This window comes from Rhagoletis zephyria, unplaced genomic scaffold (assembly GCF_001687245.7).
Source record: "Rhagoletis zephyria isolate East Lansing unplaced genomic scaffold, Rhagoletis_zephyria_1.1 Rzeph_scaffold_00204, whole genome shotgun sequence".
In the NCBI taxonomy this organism is placed as follows: Eukaryota; Metazoa; Arthropoda; class Insecta; order Diptera; family Tephritidae; genus Rhagoletis; species Rhagoletis zephyria.
Window position 1 is genome coordinate 246,599 of NW_016157288.1, and position 19,927 is coordinate 266,525.

A 19,927-nucleotide genomic window follows, 5' to 3' on the forward strand; every position below is an offset into this window, starting at 1 on the left:
CTAGTGTTCGCCCAGCGGTTGAAATTCAACTTTTTTAATTAAGAGGAGTTGAGGCGGGCTGAGCTGAGCCGGTTTGGGTTGAGTTTAGTTGAGTTGATTGAAGTGAATTGAGATGAAATGCGTAGAAAAACATAACAGAATATAACATAATATAACACAACACAATACAATACAACAAACCACAACACAACACAATACAATACAACAAACCACAACACAACACATTACAACACAACATATCACAACACAACACATCACAACACAACACAACCCAAGGCAACGCAAAGCAACGCAACGCAAAACAGCAACACAACGCAAAACAGCAACACAACGTGCTATAAAAACCGCGAGTGTCAGATTTAAAAAAAGCAGTCACGCGACTATGATTCTTCATAACTTCTTTTCTATTGCAAGCGCATACTTCTAACGGACAGCTTTCGATTCTCCTCTCCAAATACTACCGGTTAGTTATAAACTGAAACACTGAGCAATCAATGCACCAACTTTTGCAACGTAAAAATAAAAAAATTATAGGAGTCACAATTTTATTTGTGAAAATTTCCCAATTTTATTTCTGAATTTTATGCATATTTGGCCAGAAAATATGTACGGTGGTCCTTTTTTCCATTTACATAATCTTCACAACATATGTAACCTGATTTTTGTTAATAAACCAGCGAAAATTATGTGTCCGAATAAAAAATTGTGGATCATGCGAAAGTTCGAACTAATTGAGAATGGCCCATATATGTACATACATATTTATATACAAATTTTAGCAATCGAAAATCTGAATAAGTTCAAAAAGTAAGTAAAATTATTATTAGTTAAGCTGTGCAAAATTNTTTATTCGAATATGATAACTCTACACCATATGCATTCAGGGAAAAAAGTTCTTAACAAAATAGTTGAAAATCGTGAATTAGCTACGTAAAATAACTCATAGAATCTGAACATGAGGTCAAAAAAAAGCAGAATGTTTTAAGAATTTGCGAAATTTTCTTTTCTTATCAAATTTGGCCACATTTTATTGAATTTGGCTTCATGAAAAAGACTTAGAGTAGCTACTGGGCACAACTCTTCCTTCCCACTTTTTATGGAATGATATCCCACAACCTTTGTCTTCTTCTTGTTTGTCAGATATACTAAAAATAGTCAAAAAATCGTCGTCAAATTAGCTTAATTTTTATCTATTAAAATAACTATACAGTAGCTTACAAGTAATTTTAAATTCTGAGAATTTCTCTCATATTAGAGGATACTAAAGGACAAAAACGCCAACCATGGAAAAAGCTTGAAGTTTTTTGTAACTTTGGTAAACTAGTTTTTAGTTTGGTGGAAAATATTTACAAGTATAAATTTATCCCGCAGAAACTTCCAACTTTATCTAAAAATCAACTCTTTGCTATTTCCATTTATCTTATTTTATTAACTTTTTTGCCAGCCAAGGCATGATAATTCGTAACAATTGTTACAAAATATTACAAACTATATATATTATTAAATGTGCTGTACATACAGTATCGATACGTTGCTTGAATCCAATATCATTTATTAAATTTGCTAAAACTTTTCTATTTTCAAATCGATTTGCAAAAGATTTGGATCTATATAGTTTGAAATTAAATAAGCTTTAATAAAGAATAAAAATAATAACAAAAAGTTTGCAGCTTTTAGGTGTAATTCACAGTAGAATACCGATGCGACTTAAAATTGTGTCCCATTGCACCCATAAATTTGCAGATAACTCTTAAACTGATTATTTGAATACAAAACTTTGTACATATAGCAAAGGTCATAGGGATTTCGAAGACCCTTAATCTGGTATATAGCTTTTTGCGGTGTGATAATCAGCACCGGATATTTTTGAAAAAATTGAAAATGGTGCTTTTTCAATAAAAAAAGGCGTGAGTACTAGGTACTCATGAAATTTGATGTGTATACATATGCGAACGGCAAAGCATAAAAGTACGTTTACATATAAATATAATCTCAATCAAAGCTCGGTAGCTGTCAAATTGGTTGTGCTTGTTATTCACACAACTCGAGGAAAAGTTAAACTTCTTCTCTGTGCCACCGTGGTCACTTTTTTTTGCAGCACATATTAGGCCATTTAAATATATTTATAACTGAATATTTTATTAAAAATACCTTTACAAACCTATTTTCCTTACTAGCGTCAATTTTTGTTTACTTTAATATTTGACATTCCTCCTCTTCTTCGCAAGTATAATCGATAAAACTAAGTTGGACACCAAAAAGTTATCGGTTTAATCTGAGATATTTTTAATTATAATTTTGCATGGCTAATCTCTTTTTCTAATAACAGATTAGGGAGTTAAGCTCGAAAATTAGGATAATCTTTTTATATGTAAAGCGATGATTATTAAGCGATTCAGTTACATACATACAAATGTAGGTTAGGTTAAAAATTAAACATTAATTTCACTTAATTTTATTCATTTTTCTGATTTAATTTTTTTATTCATTTTCATTTTTAATTATTTTAATACATGAAATTATCGGTATGATTGATAAAATATACTTGTATACACTTGTGACTCAAGGGCGTTAAAATATCTTGGAAACACCGCATCAGTTATTGTTTCTGAGCTTATAGTTTGAGCATTTCTATTTGTATATATTCCTATATTTACCAAAATAGACTACTAAACCTATGCCTAAAACCATCTACGAATATCAAAACCAGGGCATGAATCACGTATGACGACATTCGTCTGAACGATATCGTGTCGAGATTGTCTTGCTTCATAAAAATCAAAAATTGTTTGATCGTTTGTGCGATATCGTCAACTCGATTCCAGTTTTGCTTCACGTAACAGTAACTGTAGCCGTCATCGATTCGCCAACAGTTAGCGAGTGGCGAAACGAACGAATACAATGTGGTACAACCAAACTCGCTATCGTCTATCCGTGCTAGCTAACTTTGTTGTTGCTTTCACATGCAAAATTTTTCGTTAAGCGATCGGAACTCAAACATAGCAAGCAGCGAAGTGGCGAATCGATGACGGCTATTAACACGTAACCGCAACACAAATGCATAAATCAGTGTTTTGACAACATCGTTTTGTCAGTATCGTTTGAACGACTATCGTTTCAAAGTTACGTGATTCATGCCCAGTTGCAACAAATGAGTCCATACATATTTATGTACATACATAGGTACAAAGCCGTATGCATGTGCGGAGTTTAAATAATCGGAGGTAATAATCAATTGAAGCGCATTTCCTCTTACTATGCATATGCCTAAATGTATGCAACCATTTGGCAAGCAAACACAGGGTGCTTCTAATGAAAATAAAAATTTTATGCTGAAATACACATGCTAAGCCCTTCGAAATTTTGTGCTGGGATATGCGTTACAGCTTCGCAAATTTTACCCCTACCGAAACCAAAGATGTATACACATCAAAAAAACATAATTTCGCAAATTCTTAAAACCTATTCTACTTTTATAATTTATTTTTGACCTCATATTCAGATTCTTTGAGTTTTTTTACATAGCAAATGACTATAAAATTGACGATTTTCAACTAACTTATTCAAAAACTATTTTCCCTGAATGCATATGATTTTCTAAATTTTCAAATGCAACGTGCAAGTACTTAGAGTTCTCATACTTGACTAAAATTTTGCACAGCTTATTTTTAAAGCAAAAGACGTATTTTTCCGCGCGGCAAAACCAATTTTTTTTTTAACGAACGGTCTAGTAATACATGCATAATAATAATGATAATAATGATAATAATAATAATAATAATAATAATAATAATAGATTGGCGCTTACACATATGTTAGTGTTTGGCCGAGTTTCTCATCCAACTTGTGGCGTGCGCCTTGATATTGTCACACAAAGCGGAGGGACCCACAGTTTTACGCCGACTCCGAACGGTGATTGTATTTTTATGAGAAGCTGTTTTTCATACATGCATAGAATATGCAAAACTGGTGTAGAAATCTACCTCATCGGCTAATCAATTTAATTAAATTAACTTAATTAAAATTAAAGTCAATAAAATTATTAGTTCGGAAATATCTTCTGAAGACTTACTGAAATTTATAAGTATATATTGAGCTTTGCGATCAATTAAAGGTTAATACCTAATAGTTTCAGGCTATGCAATTGGATCAGCGATTTGTAGCACTCTGTAAATTGTTTTGTTTGTGTGACAGATGCTACTAGCCTTATGACCAGTTATTTTTATTATTTAATACTCAAAAATTCTAATGTTTTATTTCATTATCTGATTTATATGTATGTATGTATAAATAACCGCTTAATTAGAAAGTGAACTTACCTAAACGTCTTTCAAACTCGCCCACTTTAAAAGCATCATTTGGCAGACTCAAAATCGATGACGACAATAGCTGAGAAGACATTTTCAATGAATGAACGAAGCCTCTGTAAAAATACTATTTAAGCGTTGGCGAACATCGCTACCTAACTACATACATAGTTACGTGTGAACAATATATATATCGATTTAGGCACCAAAAAAGCATAATAAACAACTCATTTATGTAGTACATATGTATGTAATAAATGTACATATAAATGGAATGTAAGCGAAATTACGAGACAAGTTGATTTCAAAAGGTCTCGATGATAACCAGATAAGTTCTCGTGCGAATGACTGAAAAAATCTCCGAAAATCGTATACAAACAAAAAATGTTTGTAGCCAGGTGAATTAATAATAACAATAAAATTCACCGATCACAACCTTGGTATTTTTTGGGATTTGTTTGTAGCCAGCATTCGTTTAGTCAGCACCACGAACTGTTGCCGTATTTCGTACACCAAAAATCAAGAACAAAATGCAATACCATTTTGCGTTCTTAGGCCAAATAAGCCATTCTATTTGTGCAACTCCTACATAAATTCATTCAAGAGAGAACAACCTTAATAAACAGTTAAGAATGCAGAGAAGTGAAGTATATAAGATTACAAATGCATATTAGACTTGTTCGCTTACTAGTCTGGTTTGACCGCATATTCTGAAAGCAAGATTCTTTTATTTGTACCTTTTTTTATAAGAAACAACAACAACAATCAAAATCCATGGATAGCAAAGGACAATACAATTTATAGTTATAATTGTATGTACATATTAAATAAGCATTTAGTTATATAAAAGTCTGTCACTATTTGTGTGGGCCCTTGCAAGGCATATTTTACAAGGTATAAGTGACAGCCCGCTCGAGCTCTCTTGTACTTAACTACAATGTAAAAAACACTGCAAAGAAACAAGTTAACCCCTTGAGGTGCGAGTTCAACTTTATAAATTACTTCAAAATTACCTTTAACGAATTTTAACTGCATTATTATCTTATATGAGTGTCATTTCCAAACAAAGTGCGATTTTTTTGTCCCCCCTTTTTAATTTGATTTATGGAGGTAAAAACGAAAAATCAAAAACAGCATTATACGATCCCACTAGTGAACCACCAACAACACTGTTTTTTTATTATTGTAAGCCGTTTTGTTTTCTTTTGCGAACAGTATTTCTTTGATATATCATACCTAATCCATAAAAGAAAATATTTGTCCGCGCTCAGATTTTGAGTAAAATGAGGTCAATGTGTGAAAAAGTCACGTTTTTTGCAATGTTTTCGAAGGTCTAGCTTACTTAGGCTCAAAATAAAGCTATAACTCTCGGCTACTATCTCTGAAAATACCATCCCTGCACCTTGACCTGATGGTCACTATATAGAGATAATATATATTTGAGAAAAAGATGTTTCTCTTCAAACTTCTGAACAAACTCTAATTTTATTTTCACAACTTGATGTTTAAAAGAACAGTATCATTTGTTAAAATTATAAATTACATAGCAAGTGGATAAGCAGCAAGTATCGCTACAACTAATAGTCATTTATTGAACAATATAAAAATACTGGAATACTGTGCTATTGAAAAAAATTAATTTTTCCAAATCAGTGTTGCTGCTAAATAAATAACTTAAGGGACCTTATTGTTATGGTTCAAGGATGGTATTTTAAGAGATTGTAGTCGAAAGTTCAAGCCTTAATTTGAACCTAATCACCTTTTGTTTAATTGCGGTGGGTACACAAACTTCGTACAAAATTAGGCTTTGCTGTTCAATAAATGACTATAAGTGACCATCAAGTCAAGAAGGAGAGATGGTATTCAGGGATATTAGTCGAAACTTCTAGCTTTAATTTAAGCCTAATATCGCATTTTATTTCTTTGCTAGAACTTATAAAATATTGCATATTGATCAAATATTGACATTTTGATCTCGTTTTTCTCAAAATCTGCAGCTGACGGAAACTTTATTCTTACCGATTCGTAATCAGCACAGAAACGTCAATAAAAATCGGTGACAGTTAACAAGGTCAATGGAAATAAGGTCAATTGACTTTATTTCCCTCCCTGGTGCGAAATAAAGTCAATTGACATTATTACCTTTTCAAAAGCGAAATAAAGTCAACAAAAATTTGGAAATAACGTCATTGATGCTATTTCCTCATTCAAATGGAAATAGCGTCAACAGTGCTCAAAGTATGTCGATTCATAGAAAAAAATGTTGTTCTTACAATAAACATTGCCCCGTAAGTGTTGTTTTTTAATAGATGAAAAAGGTTATTGCCAAATACTCAGTGTTGTGATATTAATCCACACACAATCATGAACTACCACCAATTGATTTTATTAAACAAAATTTAGATTACGAATATGTAAAAACACGATGCGAAAAACTAAACACCTGCGCACAGCTGGAATACGAGAAATATTTGAAGAAAAAGTGTAGAAATGATCCATAACTTGCAAAACATTTTTCGTTTCCACAAAAATAAAGCGAACACTATTAAATTGATGAAACAGTACATGTCCAAAAACCCCGGAGGAACACTGAAAGAATTCTGTGTTTTAAATTAGCATATTTTGAACGAATTCGGAATGTCTAGGGTGGAAAAGAAACCAACCTTTCTATAAGGAAACAATTATAGAAAAAGAATTTTCTTACACTGTATTCATGTCTCCGATGTGGAACCGAGATCATATAAGTTAATTGATTGGTTTTCACACACTTTTGAAACACAAATTATATGCTTTTTTACTGCAGACAAGTTGTTGCCCCAAAACACAGCAGAAATCTTCCAATCAGGGCTGCCAACTATTCTTAGTTATGAGGTGCCATATTGAGGATAAAAAAGTGCCAAAATGTGCCAAAGAGAGAAATAATAAATTATGCCAAATTGAAAAATTAAGTGCCATTTGAAGTAAAATAGGGACAAATGGCACGGTTTGAGCCAAGTTGGCATCCCTGCTTCCAATAACTTACAAATATAAAAAGGTGAAATATCGAGGGCTTGAATTCATTAATACCCTCTATCTGCAATTTGCACAAAAACTATTTTGTGATTTTAGAAACCATGTGGGACTTATTACCTGTCGTTATATAAGGTAACATTAATATCACTGATGACAGTTAAAGCTTGGGTGGATTTTTATATTAGAATCTCATCTTTGTGAAAAATGTGCAGATAGAGGGTATTATTGAATATAAGCCCTCGATGTTTAAAATATATAAAAATTTTATTTCAACGTATACAAAAAGTAAATCCACCTGCGTTACAGCACGGCGGGAGACGGGGAAGGGGGGCCGCGGCGTAGCGTGACGTGGTGTGCGCCCCGGTCGCGCGGGGTACGCGGGGCGCGAGCGGTGTGGCGCGCTAACGCGGGCCGCCGCGAAGCTAAGCAAATTTAATGTTTGAAAGAGAAATAATGTCAATTGATTTTATTTCGTTTTTAAAAAGGTAATAATGTCAATTGACTTTATTTCGCACCAGGGTGGGAAATAAAGTAAATTGACCTTATTTCCGTTGATCTTATTACCTGTCACCTAAATATCAGCTTTAACATTTGCCGCAACAAAATTGTTTCCTATTTTTGTTCCCTTGAGCAAAGCTTAAACAAAGAAAAAGGCGTTACTGTTTGTGAATGAGCACCTTAACATTTATTGTTTTATTCTATTTTTGCCTGAAAATTTTTATCAATATAAGCGTGGCTTTCTATTATAGTATTGTCCCTCCGAATTTTCCAGAATGTTACTTTTACATTTGATATTGACATTAGTTGTATTGCTTGCCTAAGTTGTAATGGTCGTTGTTTTTCTCTCAGTGTACATACTGAGCTTTTTGTAGGAGCTTTATCGCATACTTTTTTCGAAGCTAGCTGTTGCTTGCGATACAGTGAGTTCGAAGCCGAGCTTAAACTCGTACTCATTTCGAGTTTCTCAAAATTTGGTTTTCGAGCTTAGAGAAAATTCTACTTCTAACTGCATTGAAAATGCAGAAGAGCAATGGTCATTTTCCAAAGAAAAATCCAGAATTGGAAAACGCCAGTATATAAACGCCCATGTGGTTAAACTCAGTCTTTTTGCTGATGGATCACAACATTAATTTCAATCGAAGATAGTTTCGCGCAAAGTGTTTTTTTTTTATTTTGGACTAAAGGAATCTACTTACGGAGTAGATCCTTTCAAGAATTTTTTGCGAGTTTTTTCCCCACCCCAAAAAAAAACTAGGTGAGTAAGAATAAGAACCAAAGCGCAATATGAAGCCGTAGTTCTTATGTTCTTTTCTCCTACAGTGCATCGGGTGGACGTAAATCCAGACAGTGGAGTTAGCTCCCCCCAGTGGCTGCAGCAAAACGAGCTACCTATCAGCTGCCTATTTCCTGCACCTTAGTACCCATTTTGCATACCCCACGGAATTTGGTGACTGTCTCTTTCACCACTCGACCTCCACAACTAGTGCACTCGGGTTGAAAGAAACTTGAAGCGCCCCCAACTTTAGTTATACGAACTGGCGGAGTCCGCTGGACCTAATCACCGCCCGTGGAGCTACCACTCCAGTTTCTCTAGCGAGTGGCTGAACCCGAAGCAAGCGCCCATAATCCCTTAGAAAATCGCGGAAAATTTGGGTTTATATGCAAGGAAGTAGTGCTGTTTTTGCCTTGACCAGATAGAAACAAAAAATCATAAAATCGTAAATGCTAAGAAAACGTAGGGAAACCGGGTTAGTGTTTAAGAATTAAAAATCCGAGAAGTGCGTGAATTCTAAAAAAAAAAAAAACTTTCCCAATAACTAGTTAGCAAGCCCAGATTAATCGTATATTTCGAAAAAAAAACCGTAAAGGAAAAGAATTAAGTTCTAGAATTTCTATAGTAAGAAAAAAAATAAATCTTGAAAAATTAATAGAAAGTGGCGAAAGTTTAAAATATTAAATTATATGAACATTGAAAGTGAAATTAACTCTAACCCTAAGTGCAATTAATTTTAAGTCACTTAAGCGAAACGAGGAAAACTATGTACAAACTTTTATTGTTATGTCTTTTTGGTGATCGCTTGCTCTTAAACTTATTAGTTCCAAACAAAAAAAAACCCTTATTAAGTAAATTGTGGTTAGGATAAGACATAGTTGCTACAACTCTTCTGCATAAGTGTAGAGCTTTCCTGAGTAGAGCTTAATCTGACTGGGCCTGCGCAGTAAGATTATACAGTGGTTAGTCAATATGTGCAGGATAATTTTATTTTAAAAAATTAGTTGAAGTCGGATTTGTTTTTGTTAAATTTTCATTTGTTGTATAAGAATATGTAAAACAAAAAAAAAAGGTAAATTATCTTTAAGAAAATAGTGTAATTTATCGGTTACTGAAACTGGCTTATCTCCAAAACAACAAAACTGTAGTGCTAGTGTATATTTTTCTTTAAAATGGATTCAAATATAGCTTGAAGTTGTAACGATTCAATCAAGTGTTAAAATTGTTAGCTTTTCTGGGGACATAGCGATGACATAGTGAGGTAAGAACAGTGTTCTTAAGAGGGGATCTTCCAAATCATTTGGCTTAGAAGGTCGTTGGGTAGGGTTAAGAAAGCGAGTGTCGACTGCCACCTTAGACCTCGCTCGTCTGTAGGCACGTTTGTTAGACGGGTGTCTGATTCGTCCAATTTTGTTTTCGAATAGTATTTTGTTCCTTGGTAGTGCTCCCAGTTGTTTTTGTCACTTAGTTTCAGTTAGGAATCCTAATAATTAAAGTTTATGTGGACTCAGTTGAGGGATGGCAAAAAACCCACCCCACGCCGAAAGAGCTAAGGCACCAGAGGATTCCGCCCGCCGCGACCCTTCAACTGCATTTAGGTGCATCTACCGCCACCTACATACCCATGTGATGTTACAAAGTGCATTGCAGTTAAGAAGCGCAAGAAGTTATTGATCGAACGACATAAGGAATAACTTAATAAAAGCAATTATTTTGTTTTTTAAGTGAATTTTTCATTGCATCATAGTACGTACGACTAAATATTTCCTGAATGTCACCCAGTATTTTATGCAAGAACCACTAAAAATATAATAATTATCAATGCCTGTTTATTGCTTAAAGAGTTTCAATGTTGTCCTTGTTTTTATATTTTCATGAAATAAATCTTTTATAGTTGATTTCCACCAAGCCATAACTGCAGTTTATACCTCTTGGTAAAAGGAGATTACAACTCAAAGTGGGTAATTCCTCCTATTCAGTAGAAACAAACGGGAGAAAAAAAGCAAAAATCAAGAATAAACCTTTCCGGTCACCCTATGTTAGAATTCTTGGAACTTATCTGAGCTCGTAACTGCAGTTAAGCCTTTGGTGGAAATAGGCTATTAGAAAAAAAAGAACAAAAAGTGTGAAATATTTCCAGAATGTCACTTTTAGGTGGAAAAGCATTTTTTTACTTATGCCGATTTCGTTTCTACCGAAAAATGCAACCTTCTCTCTGCCCCCTACGCACAAACTCTAAGAAGAGGGCGATGCGAAGGCAACATTTTTTGTAGAAACGAAAACGTCATTAAATAATTTATTTCTCTTAAAGTGCTCAAGCGACATATAAGGGAAATTGTTGCCGAAGAAATATTAAACAAAAAGCTGGCACCGAAGAATAACCTCACGTTAATATCATGAAGAAGGTGAAAAAAACTTCAACATTAGCTTATCTGATAAATGAGTTTCAAAAAGATATGCAAATGTTTAAAAAGCAAGCATATAATGTTAAAAATCAGTACAATGCTGAAAATTGGTACGAGTGTTGCGAACGCCATTATGAATGAAATGTCAAAAGTCCCCATCGATCTGGAAAAAAATTTATTCAAGGTCAAAGGTCACATAAATTGCTTTTTCGCATTATTCAGACAAATGGTGAGAAAAATAGGTGAGACGAAAGTGTAGATCAGGCCTGGCGAATCTCAGGCACGCGTGCCATTGATGGCATGAAACAAAATAATTTGGACAAGGTATTAATTGGGGACTCAATCCCTCAATTACCAGTAGTAATCCTTATCGACACAATTTCTTTTTTTCGTTTAAATTGGAGATCAAAGCAAGATCTACTCACACCTCATAAAACAGGTGAGAAGAGCCAAAAATACAAAAGTAACCGACAAAATAAACATGATACATTCGATTATTGAGTTCTATTGCATCATTCATCAATAAACTTTGTGGGCAAAGCATGGCTTCGCCTCTCTTAGTGATATAATGGGCGTAGTTCTAAATAATATTGAAACCTATATCTTCGCAGACATTAAATAAACAGATATGTACCGACAGGGGGTGAAATAACACAAACGGCAATAACGCAAAATTTGCTTTATTTCACTTTTAAATGGAAAACAATACCAAAATCTGAGTTTTGCTTTATTTCCAACAAAGGTTGGAAATAAAACAAATTTTGCCTTATTTCCCATTGGTTATTTATACTATTTGTAAAAAAAACACAGTTTATTGACAGAAGGAAAAATAACTTTATTTATTCCAAAAATATAATTAAACAAAAAATGTGATATAATTCATGATACAAAAAACAAGGTAGTTCCATTGTCACTTTTTCGTCGCCATATTAACAACCTGACAATTAAGCAGATTGTGAAATTTCGTGCTACCATACACAATATATAAAATCCTTCAAATTTTCTTATTAATTTTTTGTTGATCTAAAAATCTTTGTTCTTAAGCATAGTATTTTATTCCTGTTTCACGTGAAAAAGCTTTTAAATGTTATACAAAACTTCTTTCTGTGAAATAAGTGTGAAATTCCACAACATTTCCTCAGCAAAGTAGTATTCTGTTCACGCTGTGAAAAAGCTCGCAACATTTTTGCAACATGAAGCTAGCAACACAATTTTCATGACATTTTTAAATACACATGTTTAAATTGTGTGAAAGCTGACAGTTTATAGAATTCAGTAGCGGCGAAAACAAAGGGGGGCTAAGTGGTTAAACCTTACCCAAGCCGATCGTAAAACTTGCGACACAATTTCAGCTTATGCCTGTCGGTCTTGGCAAGAATGTAATCCCTCAAGGTTTAGCTTAACATGGTTCTAGGGATACACCCGGTGATCATGTTACTTTCCAGAAGGTGTCGCGCCCGTTTTTCTGTATATATTTCCATTGGAAAAATGCCTCATCTCAGTATTCTAGGTAAATGCTTCCAGAGGTATATATACGTCACCAGAATTTTAGTTTATATGGCAAAACATTTACCAAAAGACGCCCCTGAACTACACAAATCAGTTTGATTGAAAATTTGTTTTTATCTATTTATTTTATACTTCACTTTGAGTGTGTCAAAATTTCACGTGAAAACGATATGTGTTGCTGGAAAATTTCACGGCTCATGGGTCCCAAAGTAAATTCCATTTACTGTTAAATGGACAAAGACAATATGTATTAAATAACCCATGGAAATGTGTAATTGTAGTGTATGAATTATATCAGAATCATCGTATCCGATATAGAAAACTACATTGTGAAATAATCAGATGACATGAGGACACTAAAACAATTTTAAAATATGTTCACTAAAATTGTATTAATATTAATATAATGATTTGGCAAGTTGTTATTGAATTTAATGTAAAATTTAAACGTTTTTAAGATAAGATATTCGTTTTTTTTTAAAGGTAAATATTAATACAACTGTTTTATTTATAATCCCAAATTTAGGTTATAAAATCTCCCACACCAAAAAACTTACAATTGGGTAACGCCGCCTCGAATTTTTCACAATTGAGCAATTGTCAAAAATCTGCTTTTTAATCAAAAAGTTGTTTATTGAAACTACCTTCTTTTTTGTATCATGATATAATTCATATGAAGAAAGTAATATTCACAAAATATTTTTACTTATGAAAAGTCTAACAAAATATAGGAAAAAAGTCGTCTTTAATAACTGCTCAACAAATTGGGCATAGCGCTTTTGTATGAATTTTATCTGCATGCTTTTTAATATGTTGAAAACATTGCTGGAAAATCTTACTATGTTTGCATGGAACCATGGCGCAATAAACAGGTGAAGTAATAAAACAGCTTTCTCGCTTTATTTTCTGTCATTCGGCGGCCTTATAGTCTTCTTAAAGGAAATTTTTCAAATAAAGCAGTGTCAAAATCTTTTTCTCGCTCTTATTACTTTACCTGGTATAATTCCGCCATCGCATGGAACAAACAAAAGTTGCCGTTCCTGTTCGCAGCCCACAACACAGAGAATATTGTTTTGAGTTGTATCTTCAGTTAAAATTTCTGCATTATCATCACTGGTTTCACCATATCCGAAATGTGGATTTCGTTCACGAAGACGAAGGGAACATGTGGTACGAAGTAGGGATATAAAAATATGACAAATTTGAACTACTCTCAGACTTCTAAATTTGAACGTATGCTTACTCGGTACAAGCAGGTGGGATGAATGCGTAATAAACAGGTGAAGTAATGAAACAGCTTTCTCGCATTTCATAGGCATGTTTCAAATAAGGCAGTGTCAAAATATGTCTTCTCACTCTAATATTACTTCACCCGGTATAATTCCACCATGGGTGGGGTGCATGCAATAACACCATACCCAATAATTCCCATTAGTCCATTTAATTTGTTCATGCACTACTTTTTGTCAAATGTAACTGGGTGACTACCTACATATGTGCACTATTTTGCTTTATTACTAAATTGTTAAGTTTAAAAGTTGGTCTTAATAGAGAAGGGAAATAGAGAAAATTTTATTATTTCACTTTTTATTTTATTTTATAAATTATGCAAAATTGTCGATGAATCAATGATTAGCTCCTAAACTACAAACCCCGTTGGAAAATACCGTTCACGAAGAAGATAGTAAATTTAATAAGCTTCACTACTGTGAAAAGAAATTTAAGATTTGCGAGCTATATTAAGAAAGTGCAATTAAGTGAGGGCAGTTTTTCACAGTTTATTATATTTTGACTTTATATTCAGATTCAGCCGCAGGCAGGGCCGTCGAGAGAAAACTCGGGCACGGGACTAAAAAATTACGGGCCCCTATATATAAATTGTATTAAATTAAAAGCATATGGCCCAAATCGCCGAAAACGAAACCGAGAGGAATCATTTTTTCTCAGGTTTCGCAGATTTTTGATTATATCTGGGTTATACATGTTCTGAGGTATCAGGCAATATAAATATTAACACGAATCTCCTTCTCTCTTTTTTACTAATTGAATTTTCATGTTAAATTATTTTTTATTTAGTTAGAGATAGGGCTTACTTGAAAGCAACATTGTAAGCTATTCAACGTCCTACTGACCCATAGTTAAAACTTATATTCTTTCTAGCTCAAATAGGCTCAGAAAATTGAAGTTATAGTAGGAGATCCAACAAGGGCACGACCTTCACCCATCCGTTTAATGGATGAAATCTACTTTGTATGAAATTTAACGTGTTAGGAAACATTTCGCGAGTGAGTTGGCTGAAAAAATCCTGGCCAGGATATTTTTAATTAAAAAATTATTTTTTTTAATGTTGCACTCATTTGTTTAATGAACATATTACATATATATAAATAGAAAGCATAATGCTTGAAATACAATACCGGCGAACGGCAAACTTCGCCGAATTGGGCGATGCTGTCGTTCACCGTTCGCCCAGCTATTTCGCCTACTTAAACAGAATTAGAGCGGTAGCGAAAACAGCTGATCCCATTTGGTCGCCTTTATAATTTGGGTGACCATATTTAGAAAAAACTAAACCATATTTAGAAATGAGGAAATGATAACAAATATAAATGTAAAACAAAGAAAGATTATTATAAATAATTTGTTTCAAGCCAGATTTAACGAATCCACAACTATATTTTTCAAAAAAAAAAAAAAAAATCGTGTTTAGGTTGTTTTCTTTTAAAACTTTGAAAGCAAAAAACAAATACGGCCACCTTTGGCACGCACAGCTGTCATCGCCCAGCAGGGCGATAGAAATAAATCTATCGCCATGAAACGCCGCCAAGCGAACTTCGCATTTCGCTTTGGCTGTGTTCAATTTCATATGCTTGCGGGTGTTCTAATTTTGACAGCGCGAATTTCGCTGTGGTGAGTTCGCCGTTCGCCGGCATTGTATTTCAGCTATAAAGCCTATAGAATATGTTAAACAGATGAGTAAAATTACTAGTATTACCTAACTGTTCATACCTGCCAACCCGATAAGTAGGCCAGGAAAAAATAGACAACCCAACGTGTTCAGATTCTTTAGGCTTAATATTTTCGCTTGGTATATAATTTGTTTATTAAGCAAAAGTGTTCAAAATTAAAAAAATAGTTATAATTTTTGAATATCTAATTAAAAATATCCTGGCCAAGATTTTTTCAGCCTACCCACTTGCGAAATATTTACTAACACGTTAAATTTCATACAAAATAGATTTCATCCATTAAACAGATGGGTGTCGGATCTTAGGCTATTACGTAGAAAAATAAAAAAGCGAGAATTATATTATTTCAAAAAGGAACGAGGCCAAAAGAAGCAAAATAAGAAGCTAAAAGAAGAAGAAGATTTTCTGATTAAATAATAAAAATCTATTGGAATTATTTCAAGTATTTTTCTAGCACTATTATTATCTTTCAACATGCACTCTAGAATGATGCTATAAGATTTTTCCTTCACGATTTACGACCACTTAAACGGCGTGTCCTCGAGTCTAACATCGCCAAACCAAGCGTATGCTTTCTAACTCAATACGCCATCTTCCAATGGCCATAGTTTCTGAAGGAAAAGCGTAAAGCACCACTCCAAGGCGCATTTTGAAGGGTAAGAATAGTACTAAATGGCAAGAGAAAAAGTGGCCATTAAATCCGTTTTTCGTGTACTTAACCGCAAAAAACCTCAATATCTTGTAACAGTTGTAAGCTCGAGCTGGAGTTCTAAGCAGAAAATTACTTCTGAAGCGACCTACATCTGCACAGCAACAGAAACTTTCAAATCTGTACTCATAATTATCATATTCTTTATTTCTTTGGATTACATGTCAAATCGCAAGTCTACTGAATTCATGCTACGTATTGCATAAAACAGACTACAGACCATTTAAAAAACTAATTATAATCTTATCGCTACACGTATATCACTCAGATAATGTAACAGTCTCTCAAAATTAATTTTATCAGTTCAATAAACACGAAGTTCTTGAGTTATATAAGGGGAGCAGACTCGACAATATAAAGCAGCTTTAAAAAGTACTTCCAAAAATTGTAATCTAACAGTCCGCTGTTGGTACATTTATAACTCCTAAACAACAGGAGGTACAATATATTTTAAGTATATATTAAATATTGCCACATACTTATGCTTTCAGATGTAAGAAGAAAAACTATCCGAACGTTATATTCTAGAGATTTTCAGCGGTATTTGAAAAGCACTGTGAGCCAAAACGTATTGTAGCAGTACGCGTTTTGGGCCATATGATCATTTTCTTTAATTTATAGAATCAGAAACAATCGCCACGGATCGGAATATATTTATAATAAAAGCCTATAACGAGGGAGCAATTACATTGTAAAATAATAATAACAAGTTATGGTTCTGATATTTCGGGCGCCTTAAGAAGCAGAGTCCCGGGGGGATTCACTCCTATTCTCCCTCTCTCTCGACGGGCCTGGCCTCAGGTGGGATTTCGTGTAATTATCAATTACAGTTTTCTCTAATTACTTTTAATTCACACCGCTTTCATCACTTCCAATAGTACTATTTTTATTTCATGAAATATCATTTAGTTCAACAGGACTACAATAAGTCGTGGGGTAGGCCTACCGGGGAAAACACGTTAAAAAACGCCCCAAAAACACTACCCCACCACAAGTACAGTGAAAATTGTGCATACTATGGAGAACACAATTTTTTGAATCGCTATATCTCAGAAATGGTAATCCTTAAGAAGAAAAATGTCAGGACCGTTTTTATAGATGATTGCATAATCTACACTTTTGTCTCACCTATTTTTAACCGACTTCCAAAAGAGGAGGAGGTTATCAGTTCGTCGGAATATTTTTTTTTTATGTATGTTACCGCATAACTTTGGACCACGTCAACCGATTTCGATAATTCTTTTTGCAACGGGAAGGTAGTGTCTCAGAGGTGGTCCCATACTAATTAGATCCGATGATTGGATCATGAAATATATATATATATATATATTTTTTTTTTTTTTTAAGTCGGTTTTTTTGCTAAAAATTACTTGTTGTGATAAACTTTACCATTTTGCTGAAAAATGCAAAAAATTAATTTATGTGACTGGTACCAATTTCCAGGTTTATGCGAATTATTCTAACCTTGAATGTCTAACTTGGCAGGGCTAAGAATATTTTGAAAGAAGTTTAGTATTCTGCACAAATTTTCACGTAAGTAAACGATTTCAGAGGATAAATTTATCAATCGTAAAAAAATACCTGTCATGTATATAACATCTAAAAAAATGAAATAAATATTTTATGGAACAGTTTTAGCAATTTTTTGTTTATATTTGTACAATGTATTTGTGCGTTTACTTTCTTATTCAAATACTTTTATAATTCTTAAAAATATCCGGCCACTATAAAATAGTATTTAATGTTTTTTTTTTCTAATGCAAAGGGTTAAAAGTTACTCATCATTTGATATTATAGTAGGTGTTCAAAAGAGAGAAATGCCGAAATCACTTCTACCTTGTTGAATATGCCTTGCACCCATGGTGTAATGAACTGAAGATGGCGCATTACCGAAACCGCTACTTTGGTTTTGCCGACTTTGACGTTTATGGCAATACGTAAACAAACTTTTTGTTTAGAAACAAGTGCAAACGTATTGCAAACGAATTGTGTACTTTCAAGTGAAAATCGAAGTAATTCGTGCGTTCTAAAGTAAAACACGTTTCATTTGTAATAAAAACTTTATAAAAATGTCGTGTGTTGAACGTGAACGGCTGCTGCAGTAGGGGTAAAGCCCTCAAATGCAGTTTTTTTCACTTTTTTTATTATAACTTTTTCGGCACCTGCAATACAAACACAAAAATTCTAAATAGTTAATTAATAAGACCTATTCTTTTGAACACATTTCAAGAGTGGTTGTATATGTTTTGTTAACGTTGTGCTTAATTTGCTTTATTCAAAGATGGCTTGAGAAATTGAATCGTGAATCGAGGTGAATCGTGAAGAACACGTTTTCTCTCTTTCTTCTTTTCACTCCAAATTCACAACTGTCAACTCATTGTTCTTCGCCATATTCTGTGTTTACCCATTGCCACAAATGTCATTCTGCGGGAATGCGCAATCTTGTATTCTATCGTTCTTGCCTTGCACCTATGCAGCAAGGTTAATAGAATAGAAGGTTACGACATGGCGCTGTCAAAAATTTGTTTTCGTCCAGTGACGTAGTTTCGAAGTGAGTTCTGATTGACTGAAATGTTTGAAGAAGAAGAAGAGTATACAAAACGCAGAAAACATAGTGGCGGTATGGCATATTTTAGGAAGTATAATCAAATGGGCATGCTTGATAAAAATTACAAACAAAGCTTATTATAACAACATAAAATCTTATAACTTCACATGAAACTAGATTAACATAATATTCGTACGGTAGTGAATCAAATGCTTATTGAAATTAGCTAGTGATTTTATTCATTTTCCGTCTCTTACAAGGATAATTATGACGAAGCTCGGTATTTAATTTTCTTGTGACTAGATACATTCATGTACGGAAAATTCACTTTGGAAAAATTTCACCCAATCTCGAAATTGTAATTCATCTTTAGACATACGGTAAAACCTAAAATTACCTTTTTAGTGTAATTTTTGCAATTCAAAGCAGCGCACTTCATTTTTTAATAATTTAAATAAACTCAAAGACGCAGAAATAAGCACAAATTTCAAAGCAAATTGTCAATCGGTAAACATGAGGTGATGTATTTTTTACTAAAATAGTGTATTTTTATAAGATAATGAGCCATCAAGATGATGTCGGAACCTTGTATTCTGTGAACCTGGCCCATGCATAAGCTATCATTCCGCTTATTTCTGTTCGAAAGGCTCTAATTGTCAACTTTGAAATTTTGTATGAGAAGCAACAAAACCAACTTCGACAATGTAAATGAACAGTGCTCATGAAACAGCGGTAGGCGTTATTAAAATGGGTGGAGGAAATTTCAATGAGGAATTATCCCTTATCACCTCCATATTCCAAATCTTCAAACCCCGAAATTGTACCTGATCCTATTTTCAAGACATATGTATGTACATACAGTTAACCACATCTGGAAAAGTAGGCCAAAACTAGATATTTATTTGGATGAGTTAAACAAAGCTTTAAATGCTAATGAAGGCGTCTCTGTATCATTGAAAATACGTGTTTTAAAAACCCACGTTAAAGAATTTCTTCAAATTATAGAAAATAATGACGGACCGGAATACTTGTCGGATTCCAACGAAATTTAGTTCCTACTTTTATAACTTAAAATTTTAAAATTTAACAAACAAAAAACTAAAAAATATATAAACAAAAATTATATTAAAAAAATAATAAACAAGTAATTTTTAGCAAAAAAACACCGACTTCAACTCCCATATAAAAAAAAAAA

The 19,927-nt window shown here is 33.4% G+C and overlaps 1 protein-coding gene across 5 annotated transcripts in view; it reads right to left on the reverse strand.

The window, feature by feature from the left end:
- The window catches only part of Pax (paxillin), a 338,966-nt gene that overhangs the window by 213,431 nt on the left and 105,608 nt on the right, over positions 1 to 19,927 (reverse strand). The window contains exon 1 of one of the 5 annotated variants that reach the window (XM_017609227.1): positions 4,320 to 4,430. The exons of the other annotated variants lie outside the window; for them this stretch is intronic. Within the exon in view, the coding sequence (XP_017464716.1) occupies positions 4,320 to 4,401 (82 nt within the window). The 5' untranslated portion in view covers positions 4,402 to 4,430. Of the gene's footprint in view, positions 1 to 4,319; positions 4,431 to 19,927 lie in introns of those variants that run through there. 5 annotated transcript variants of the gene reach the window in all.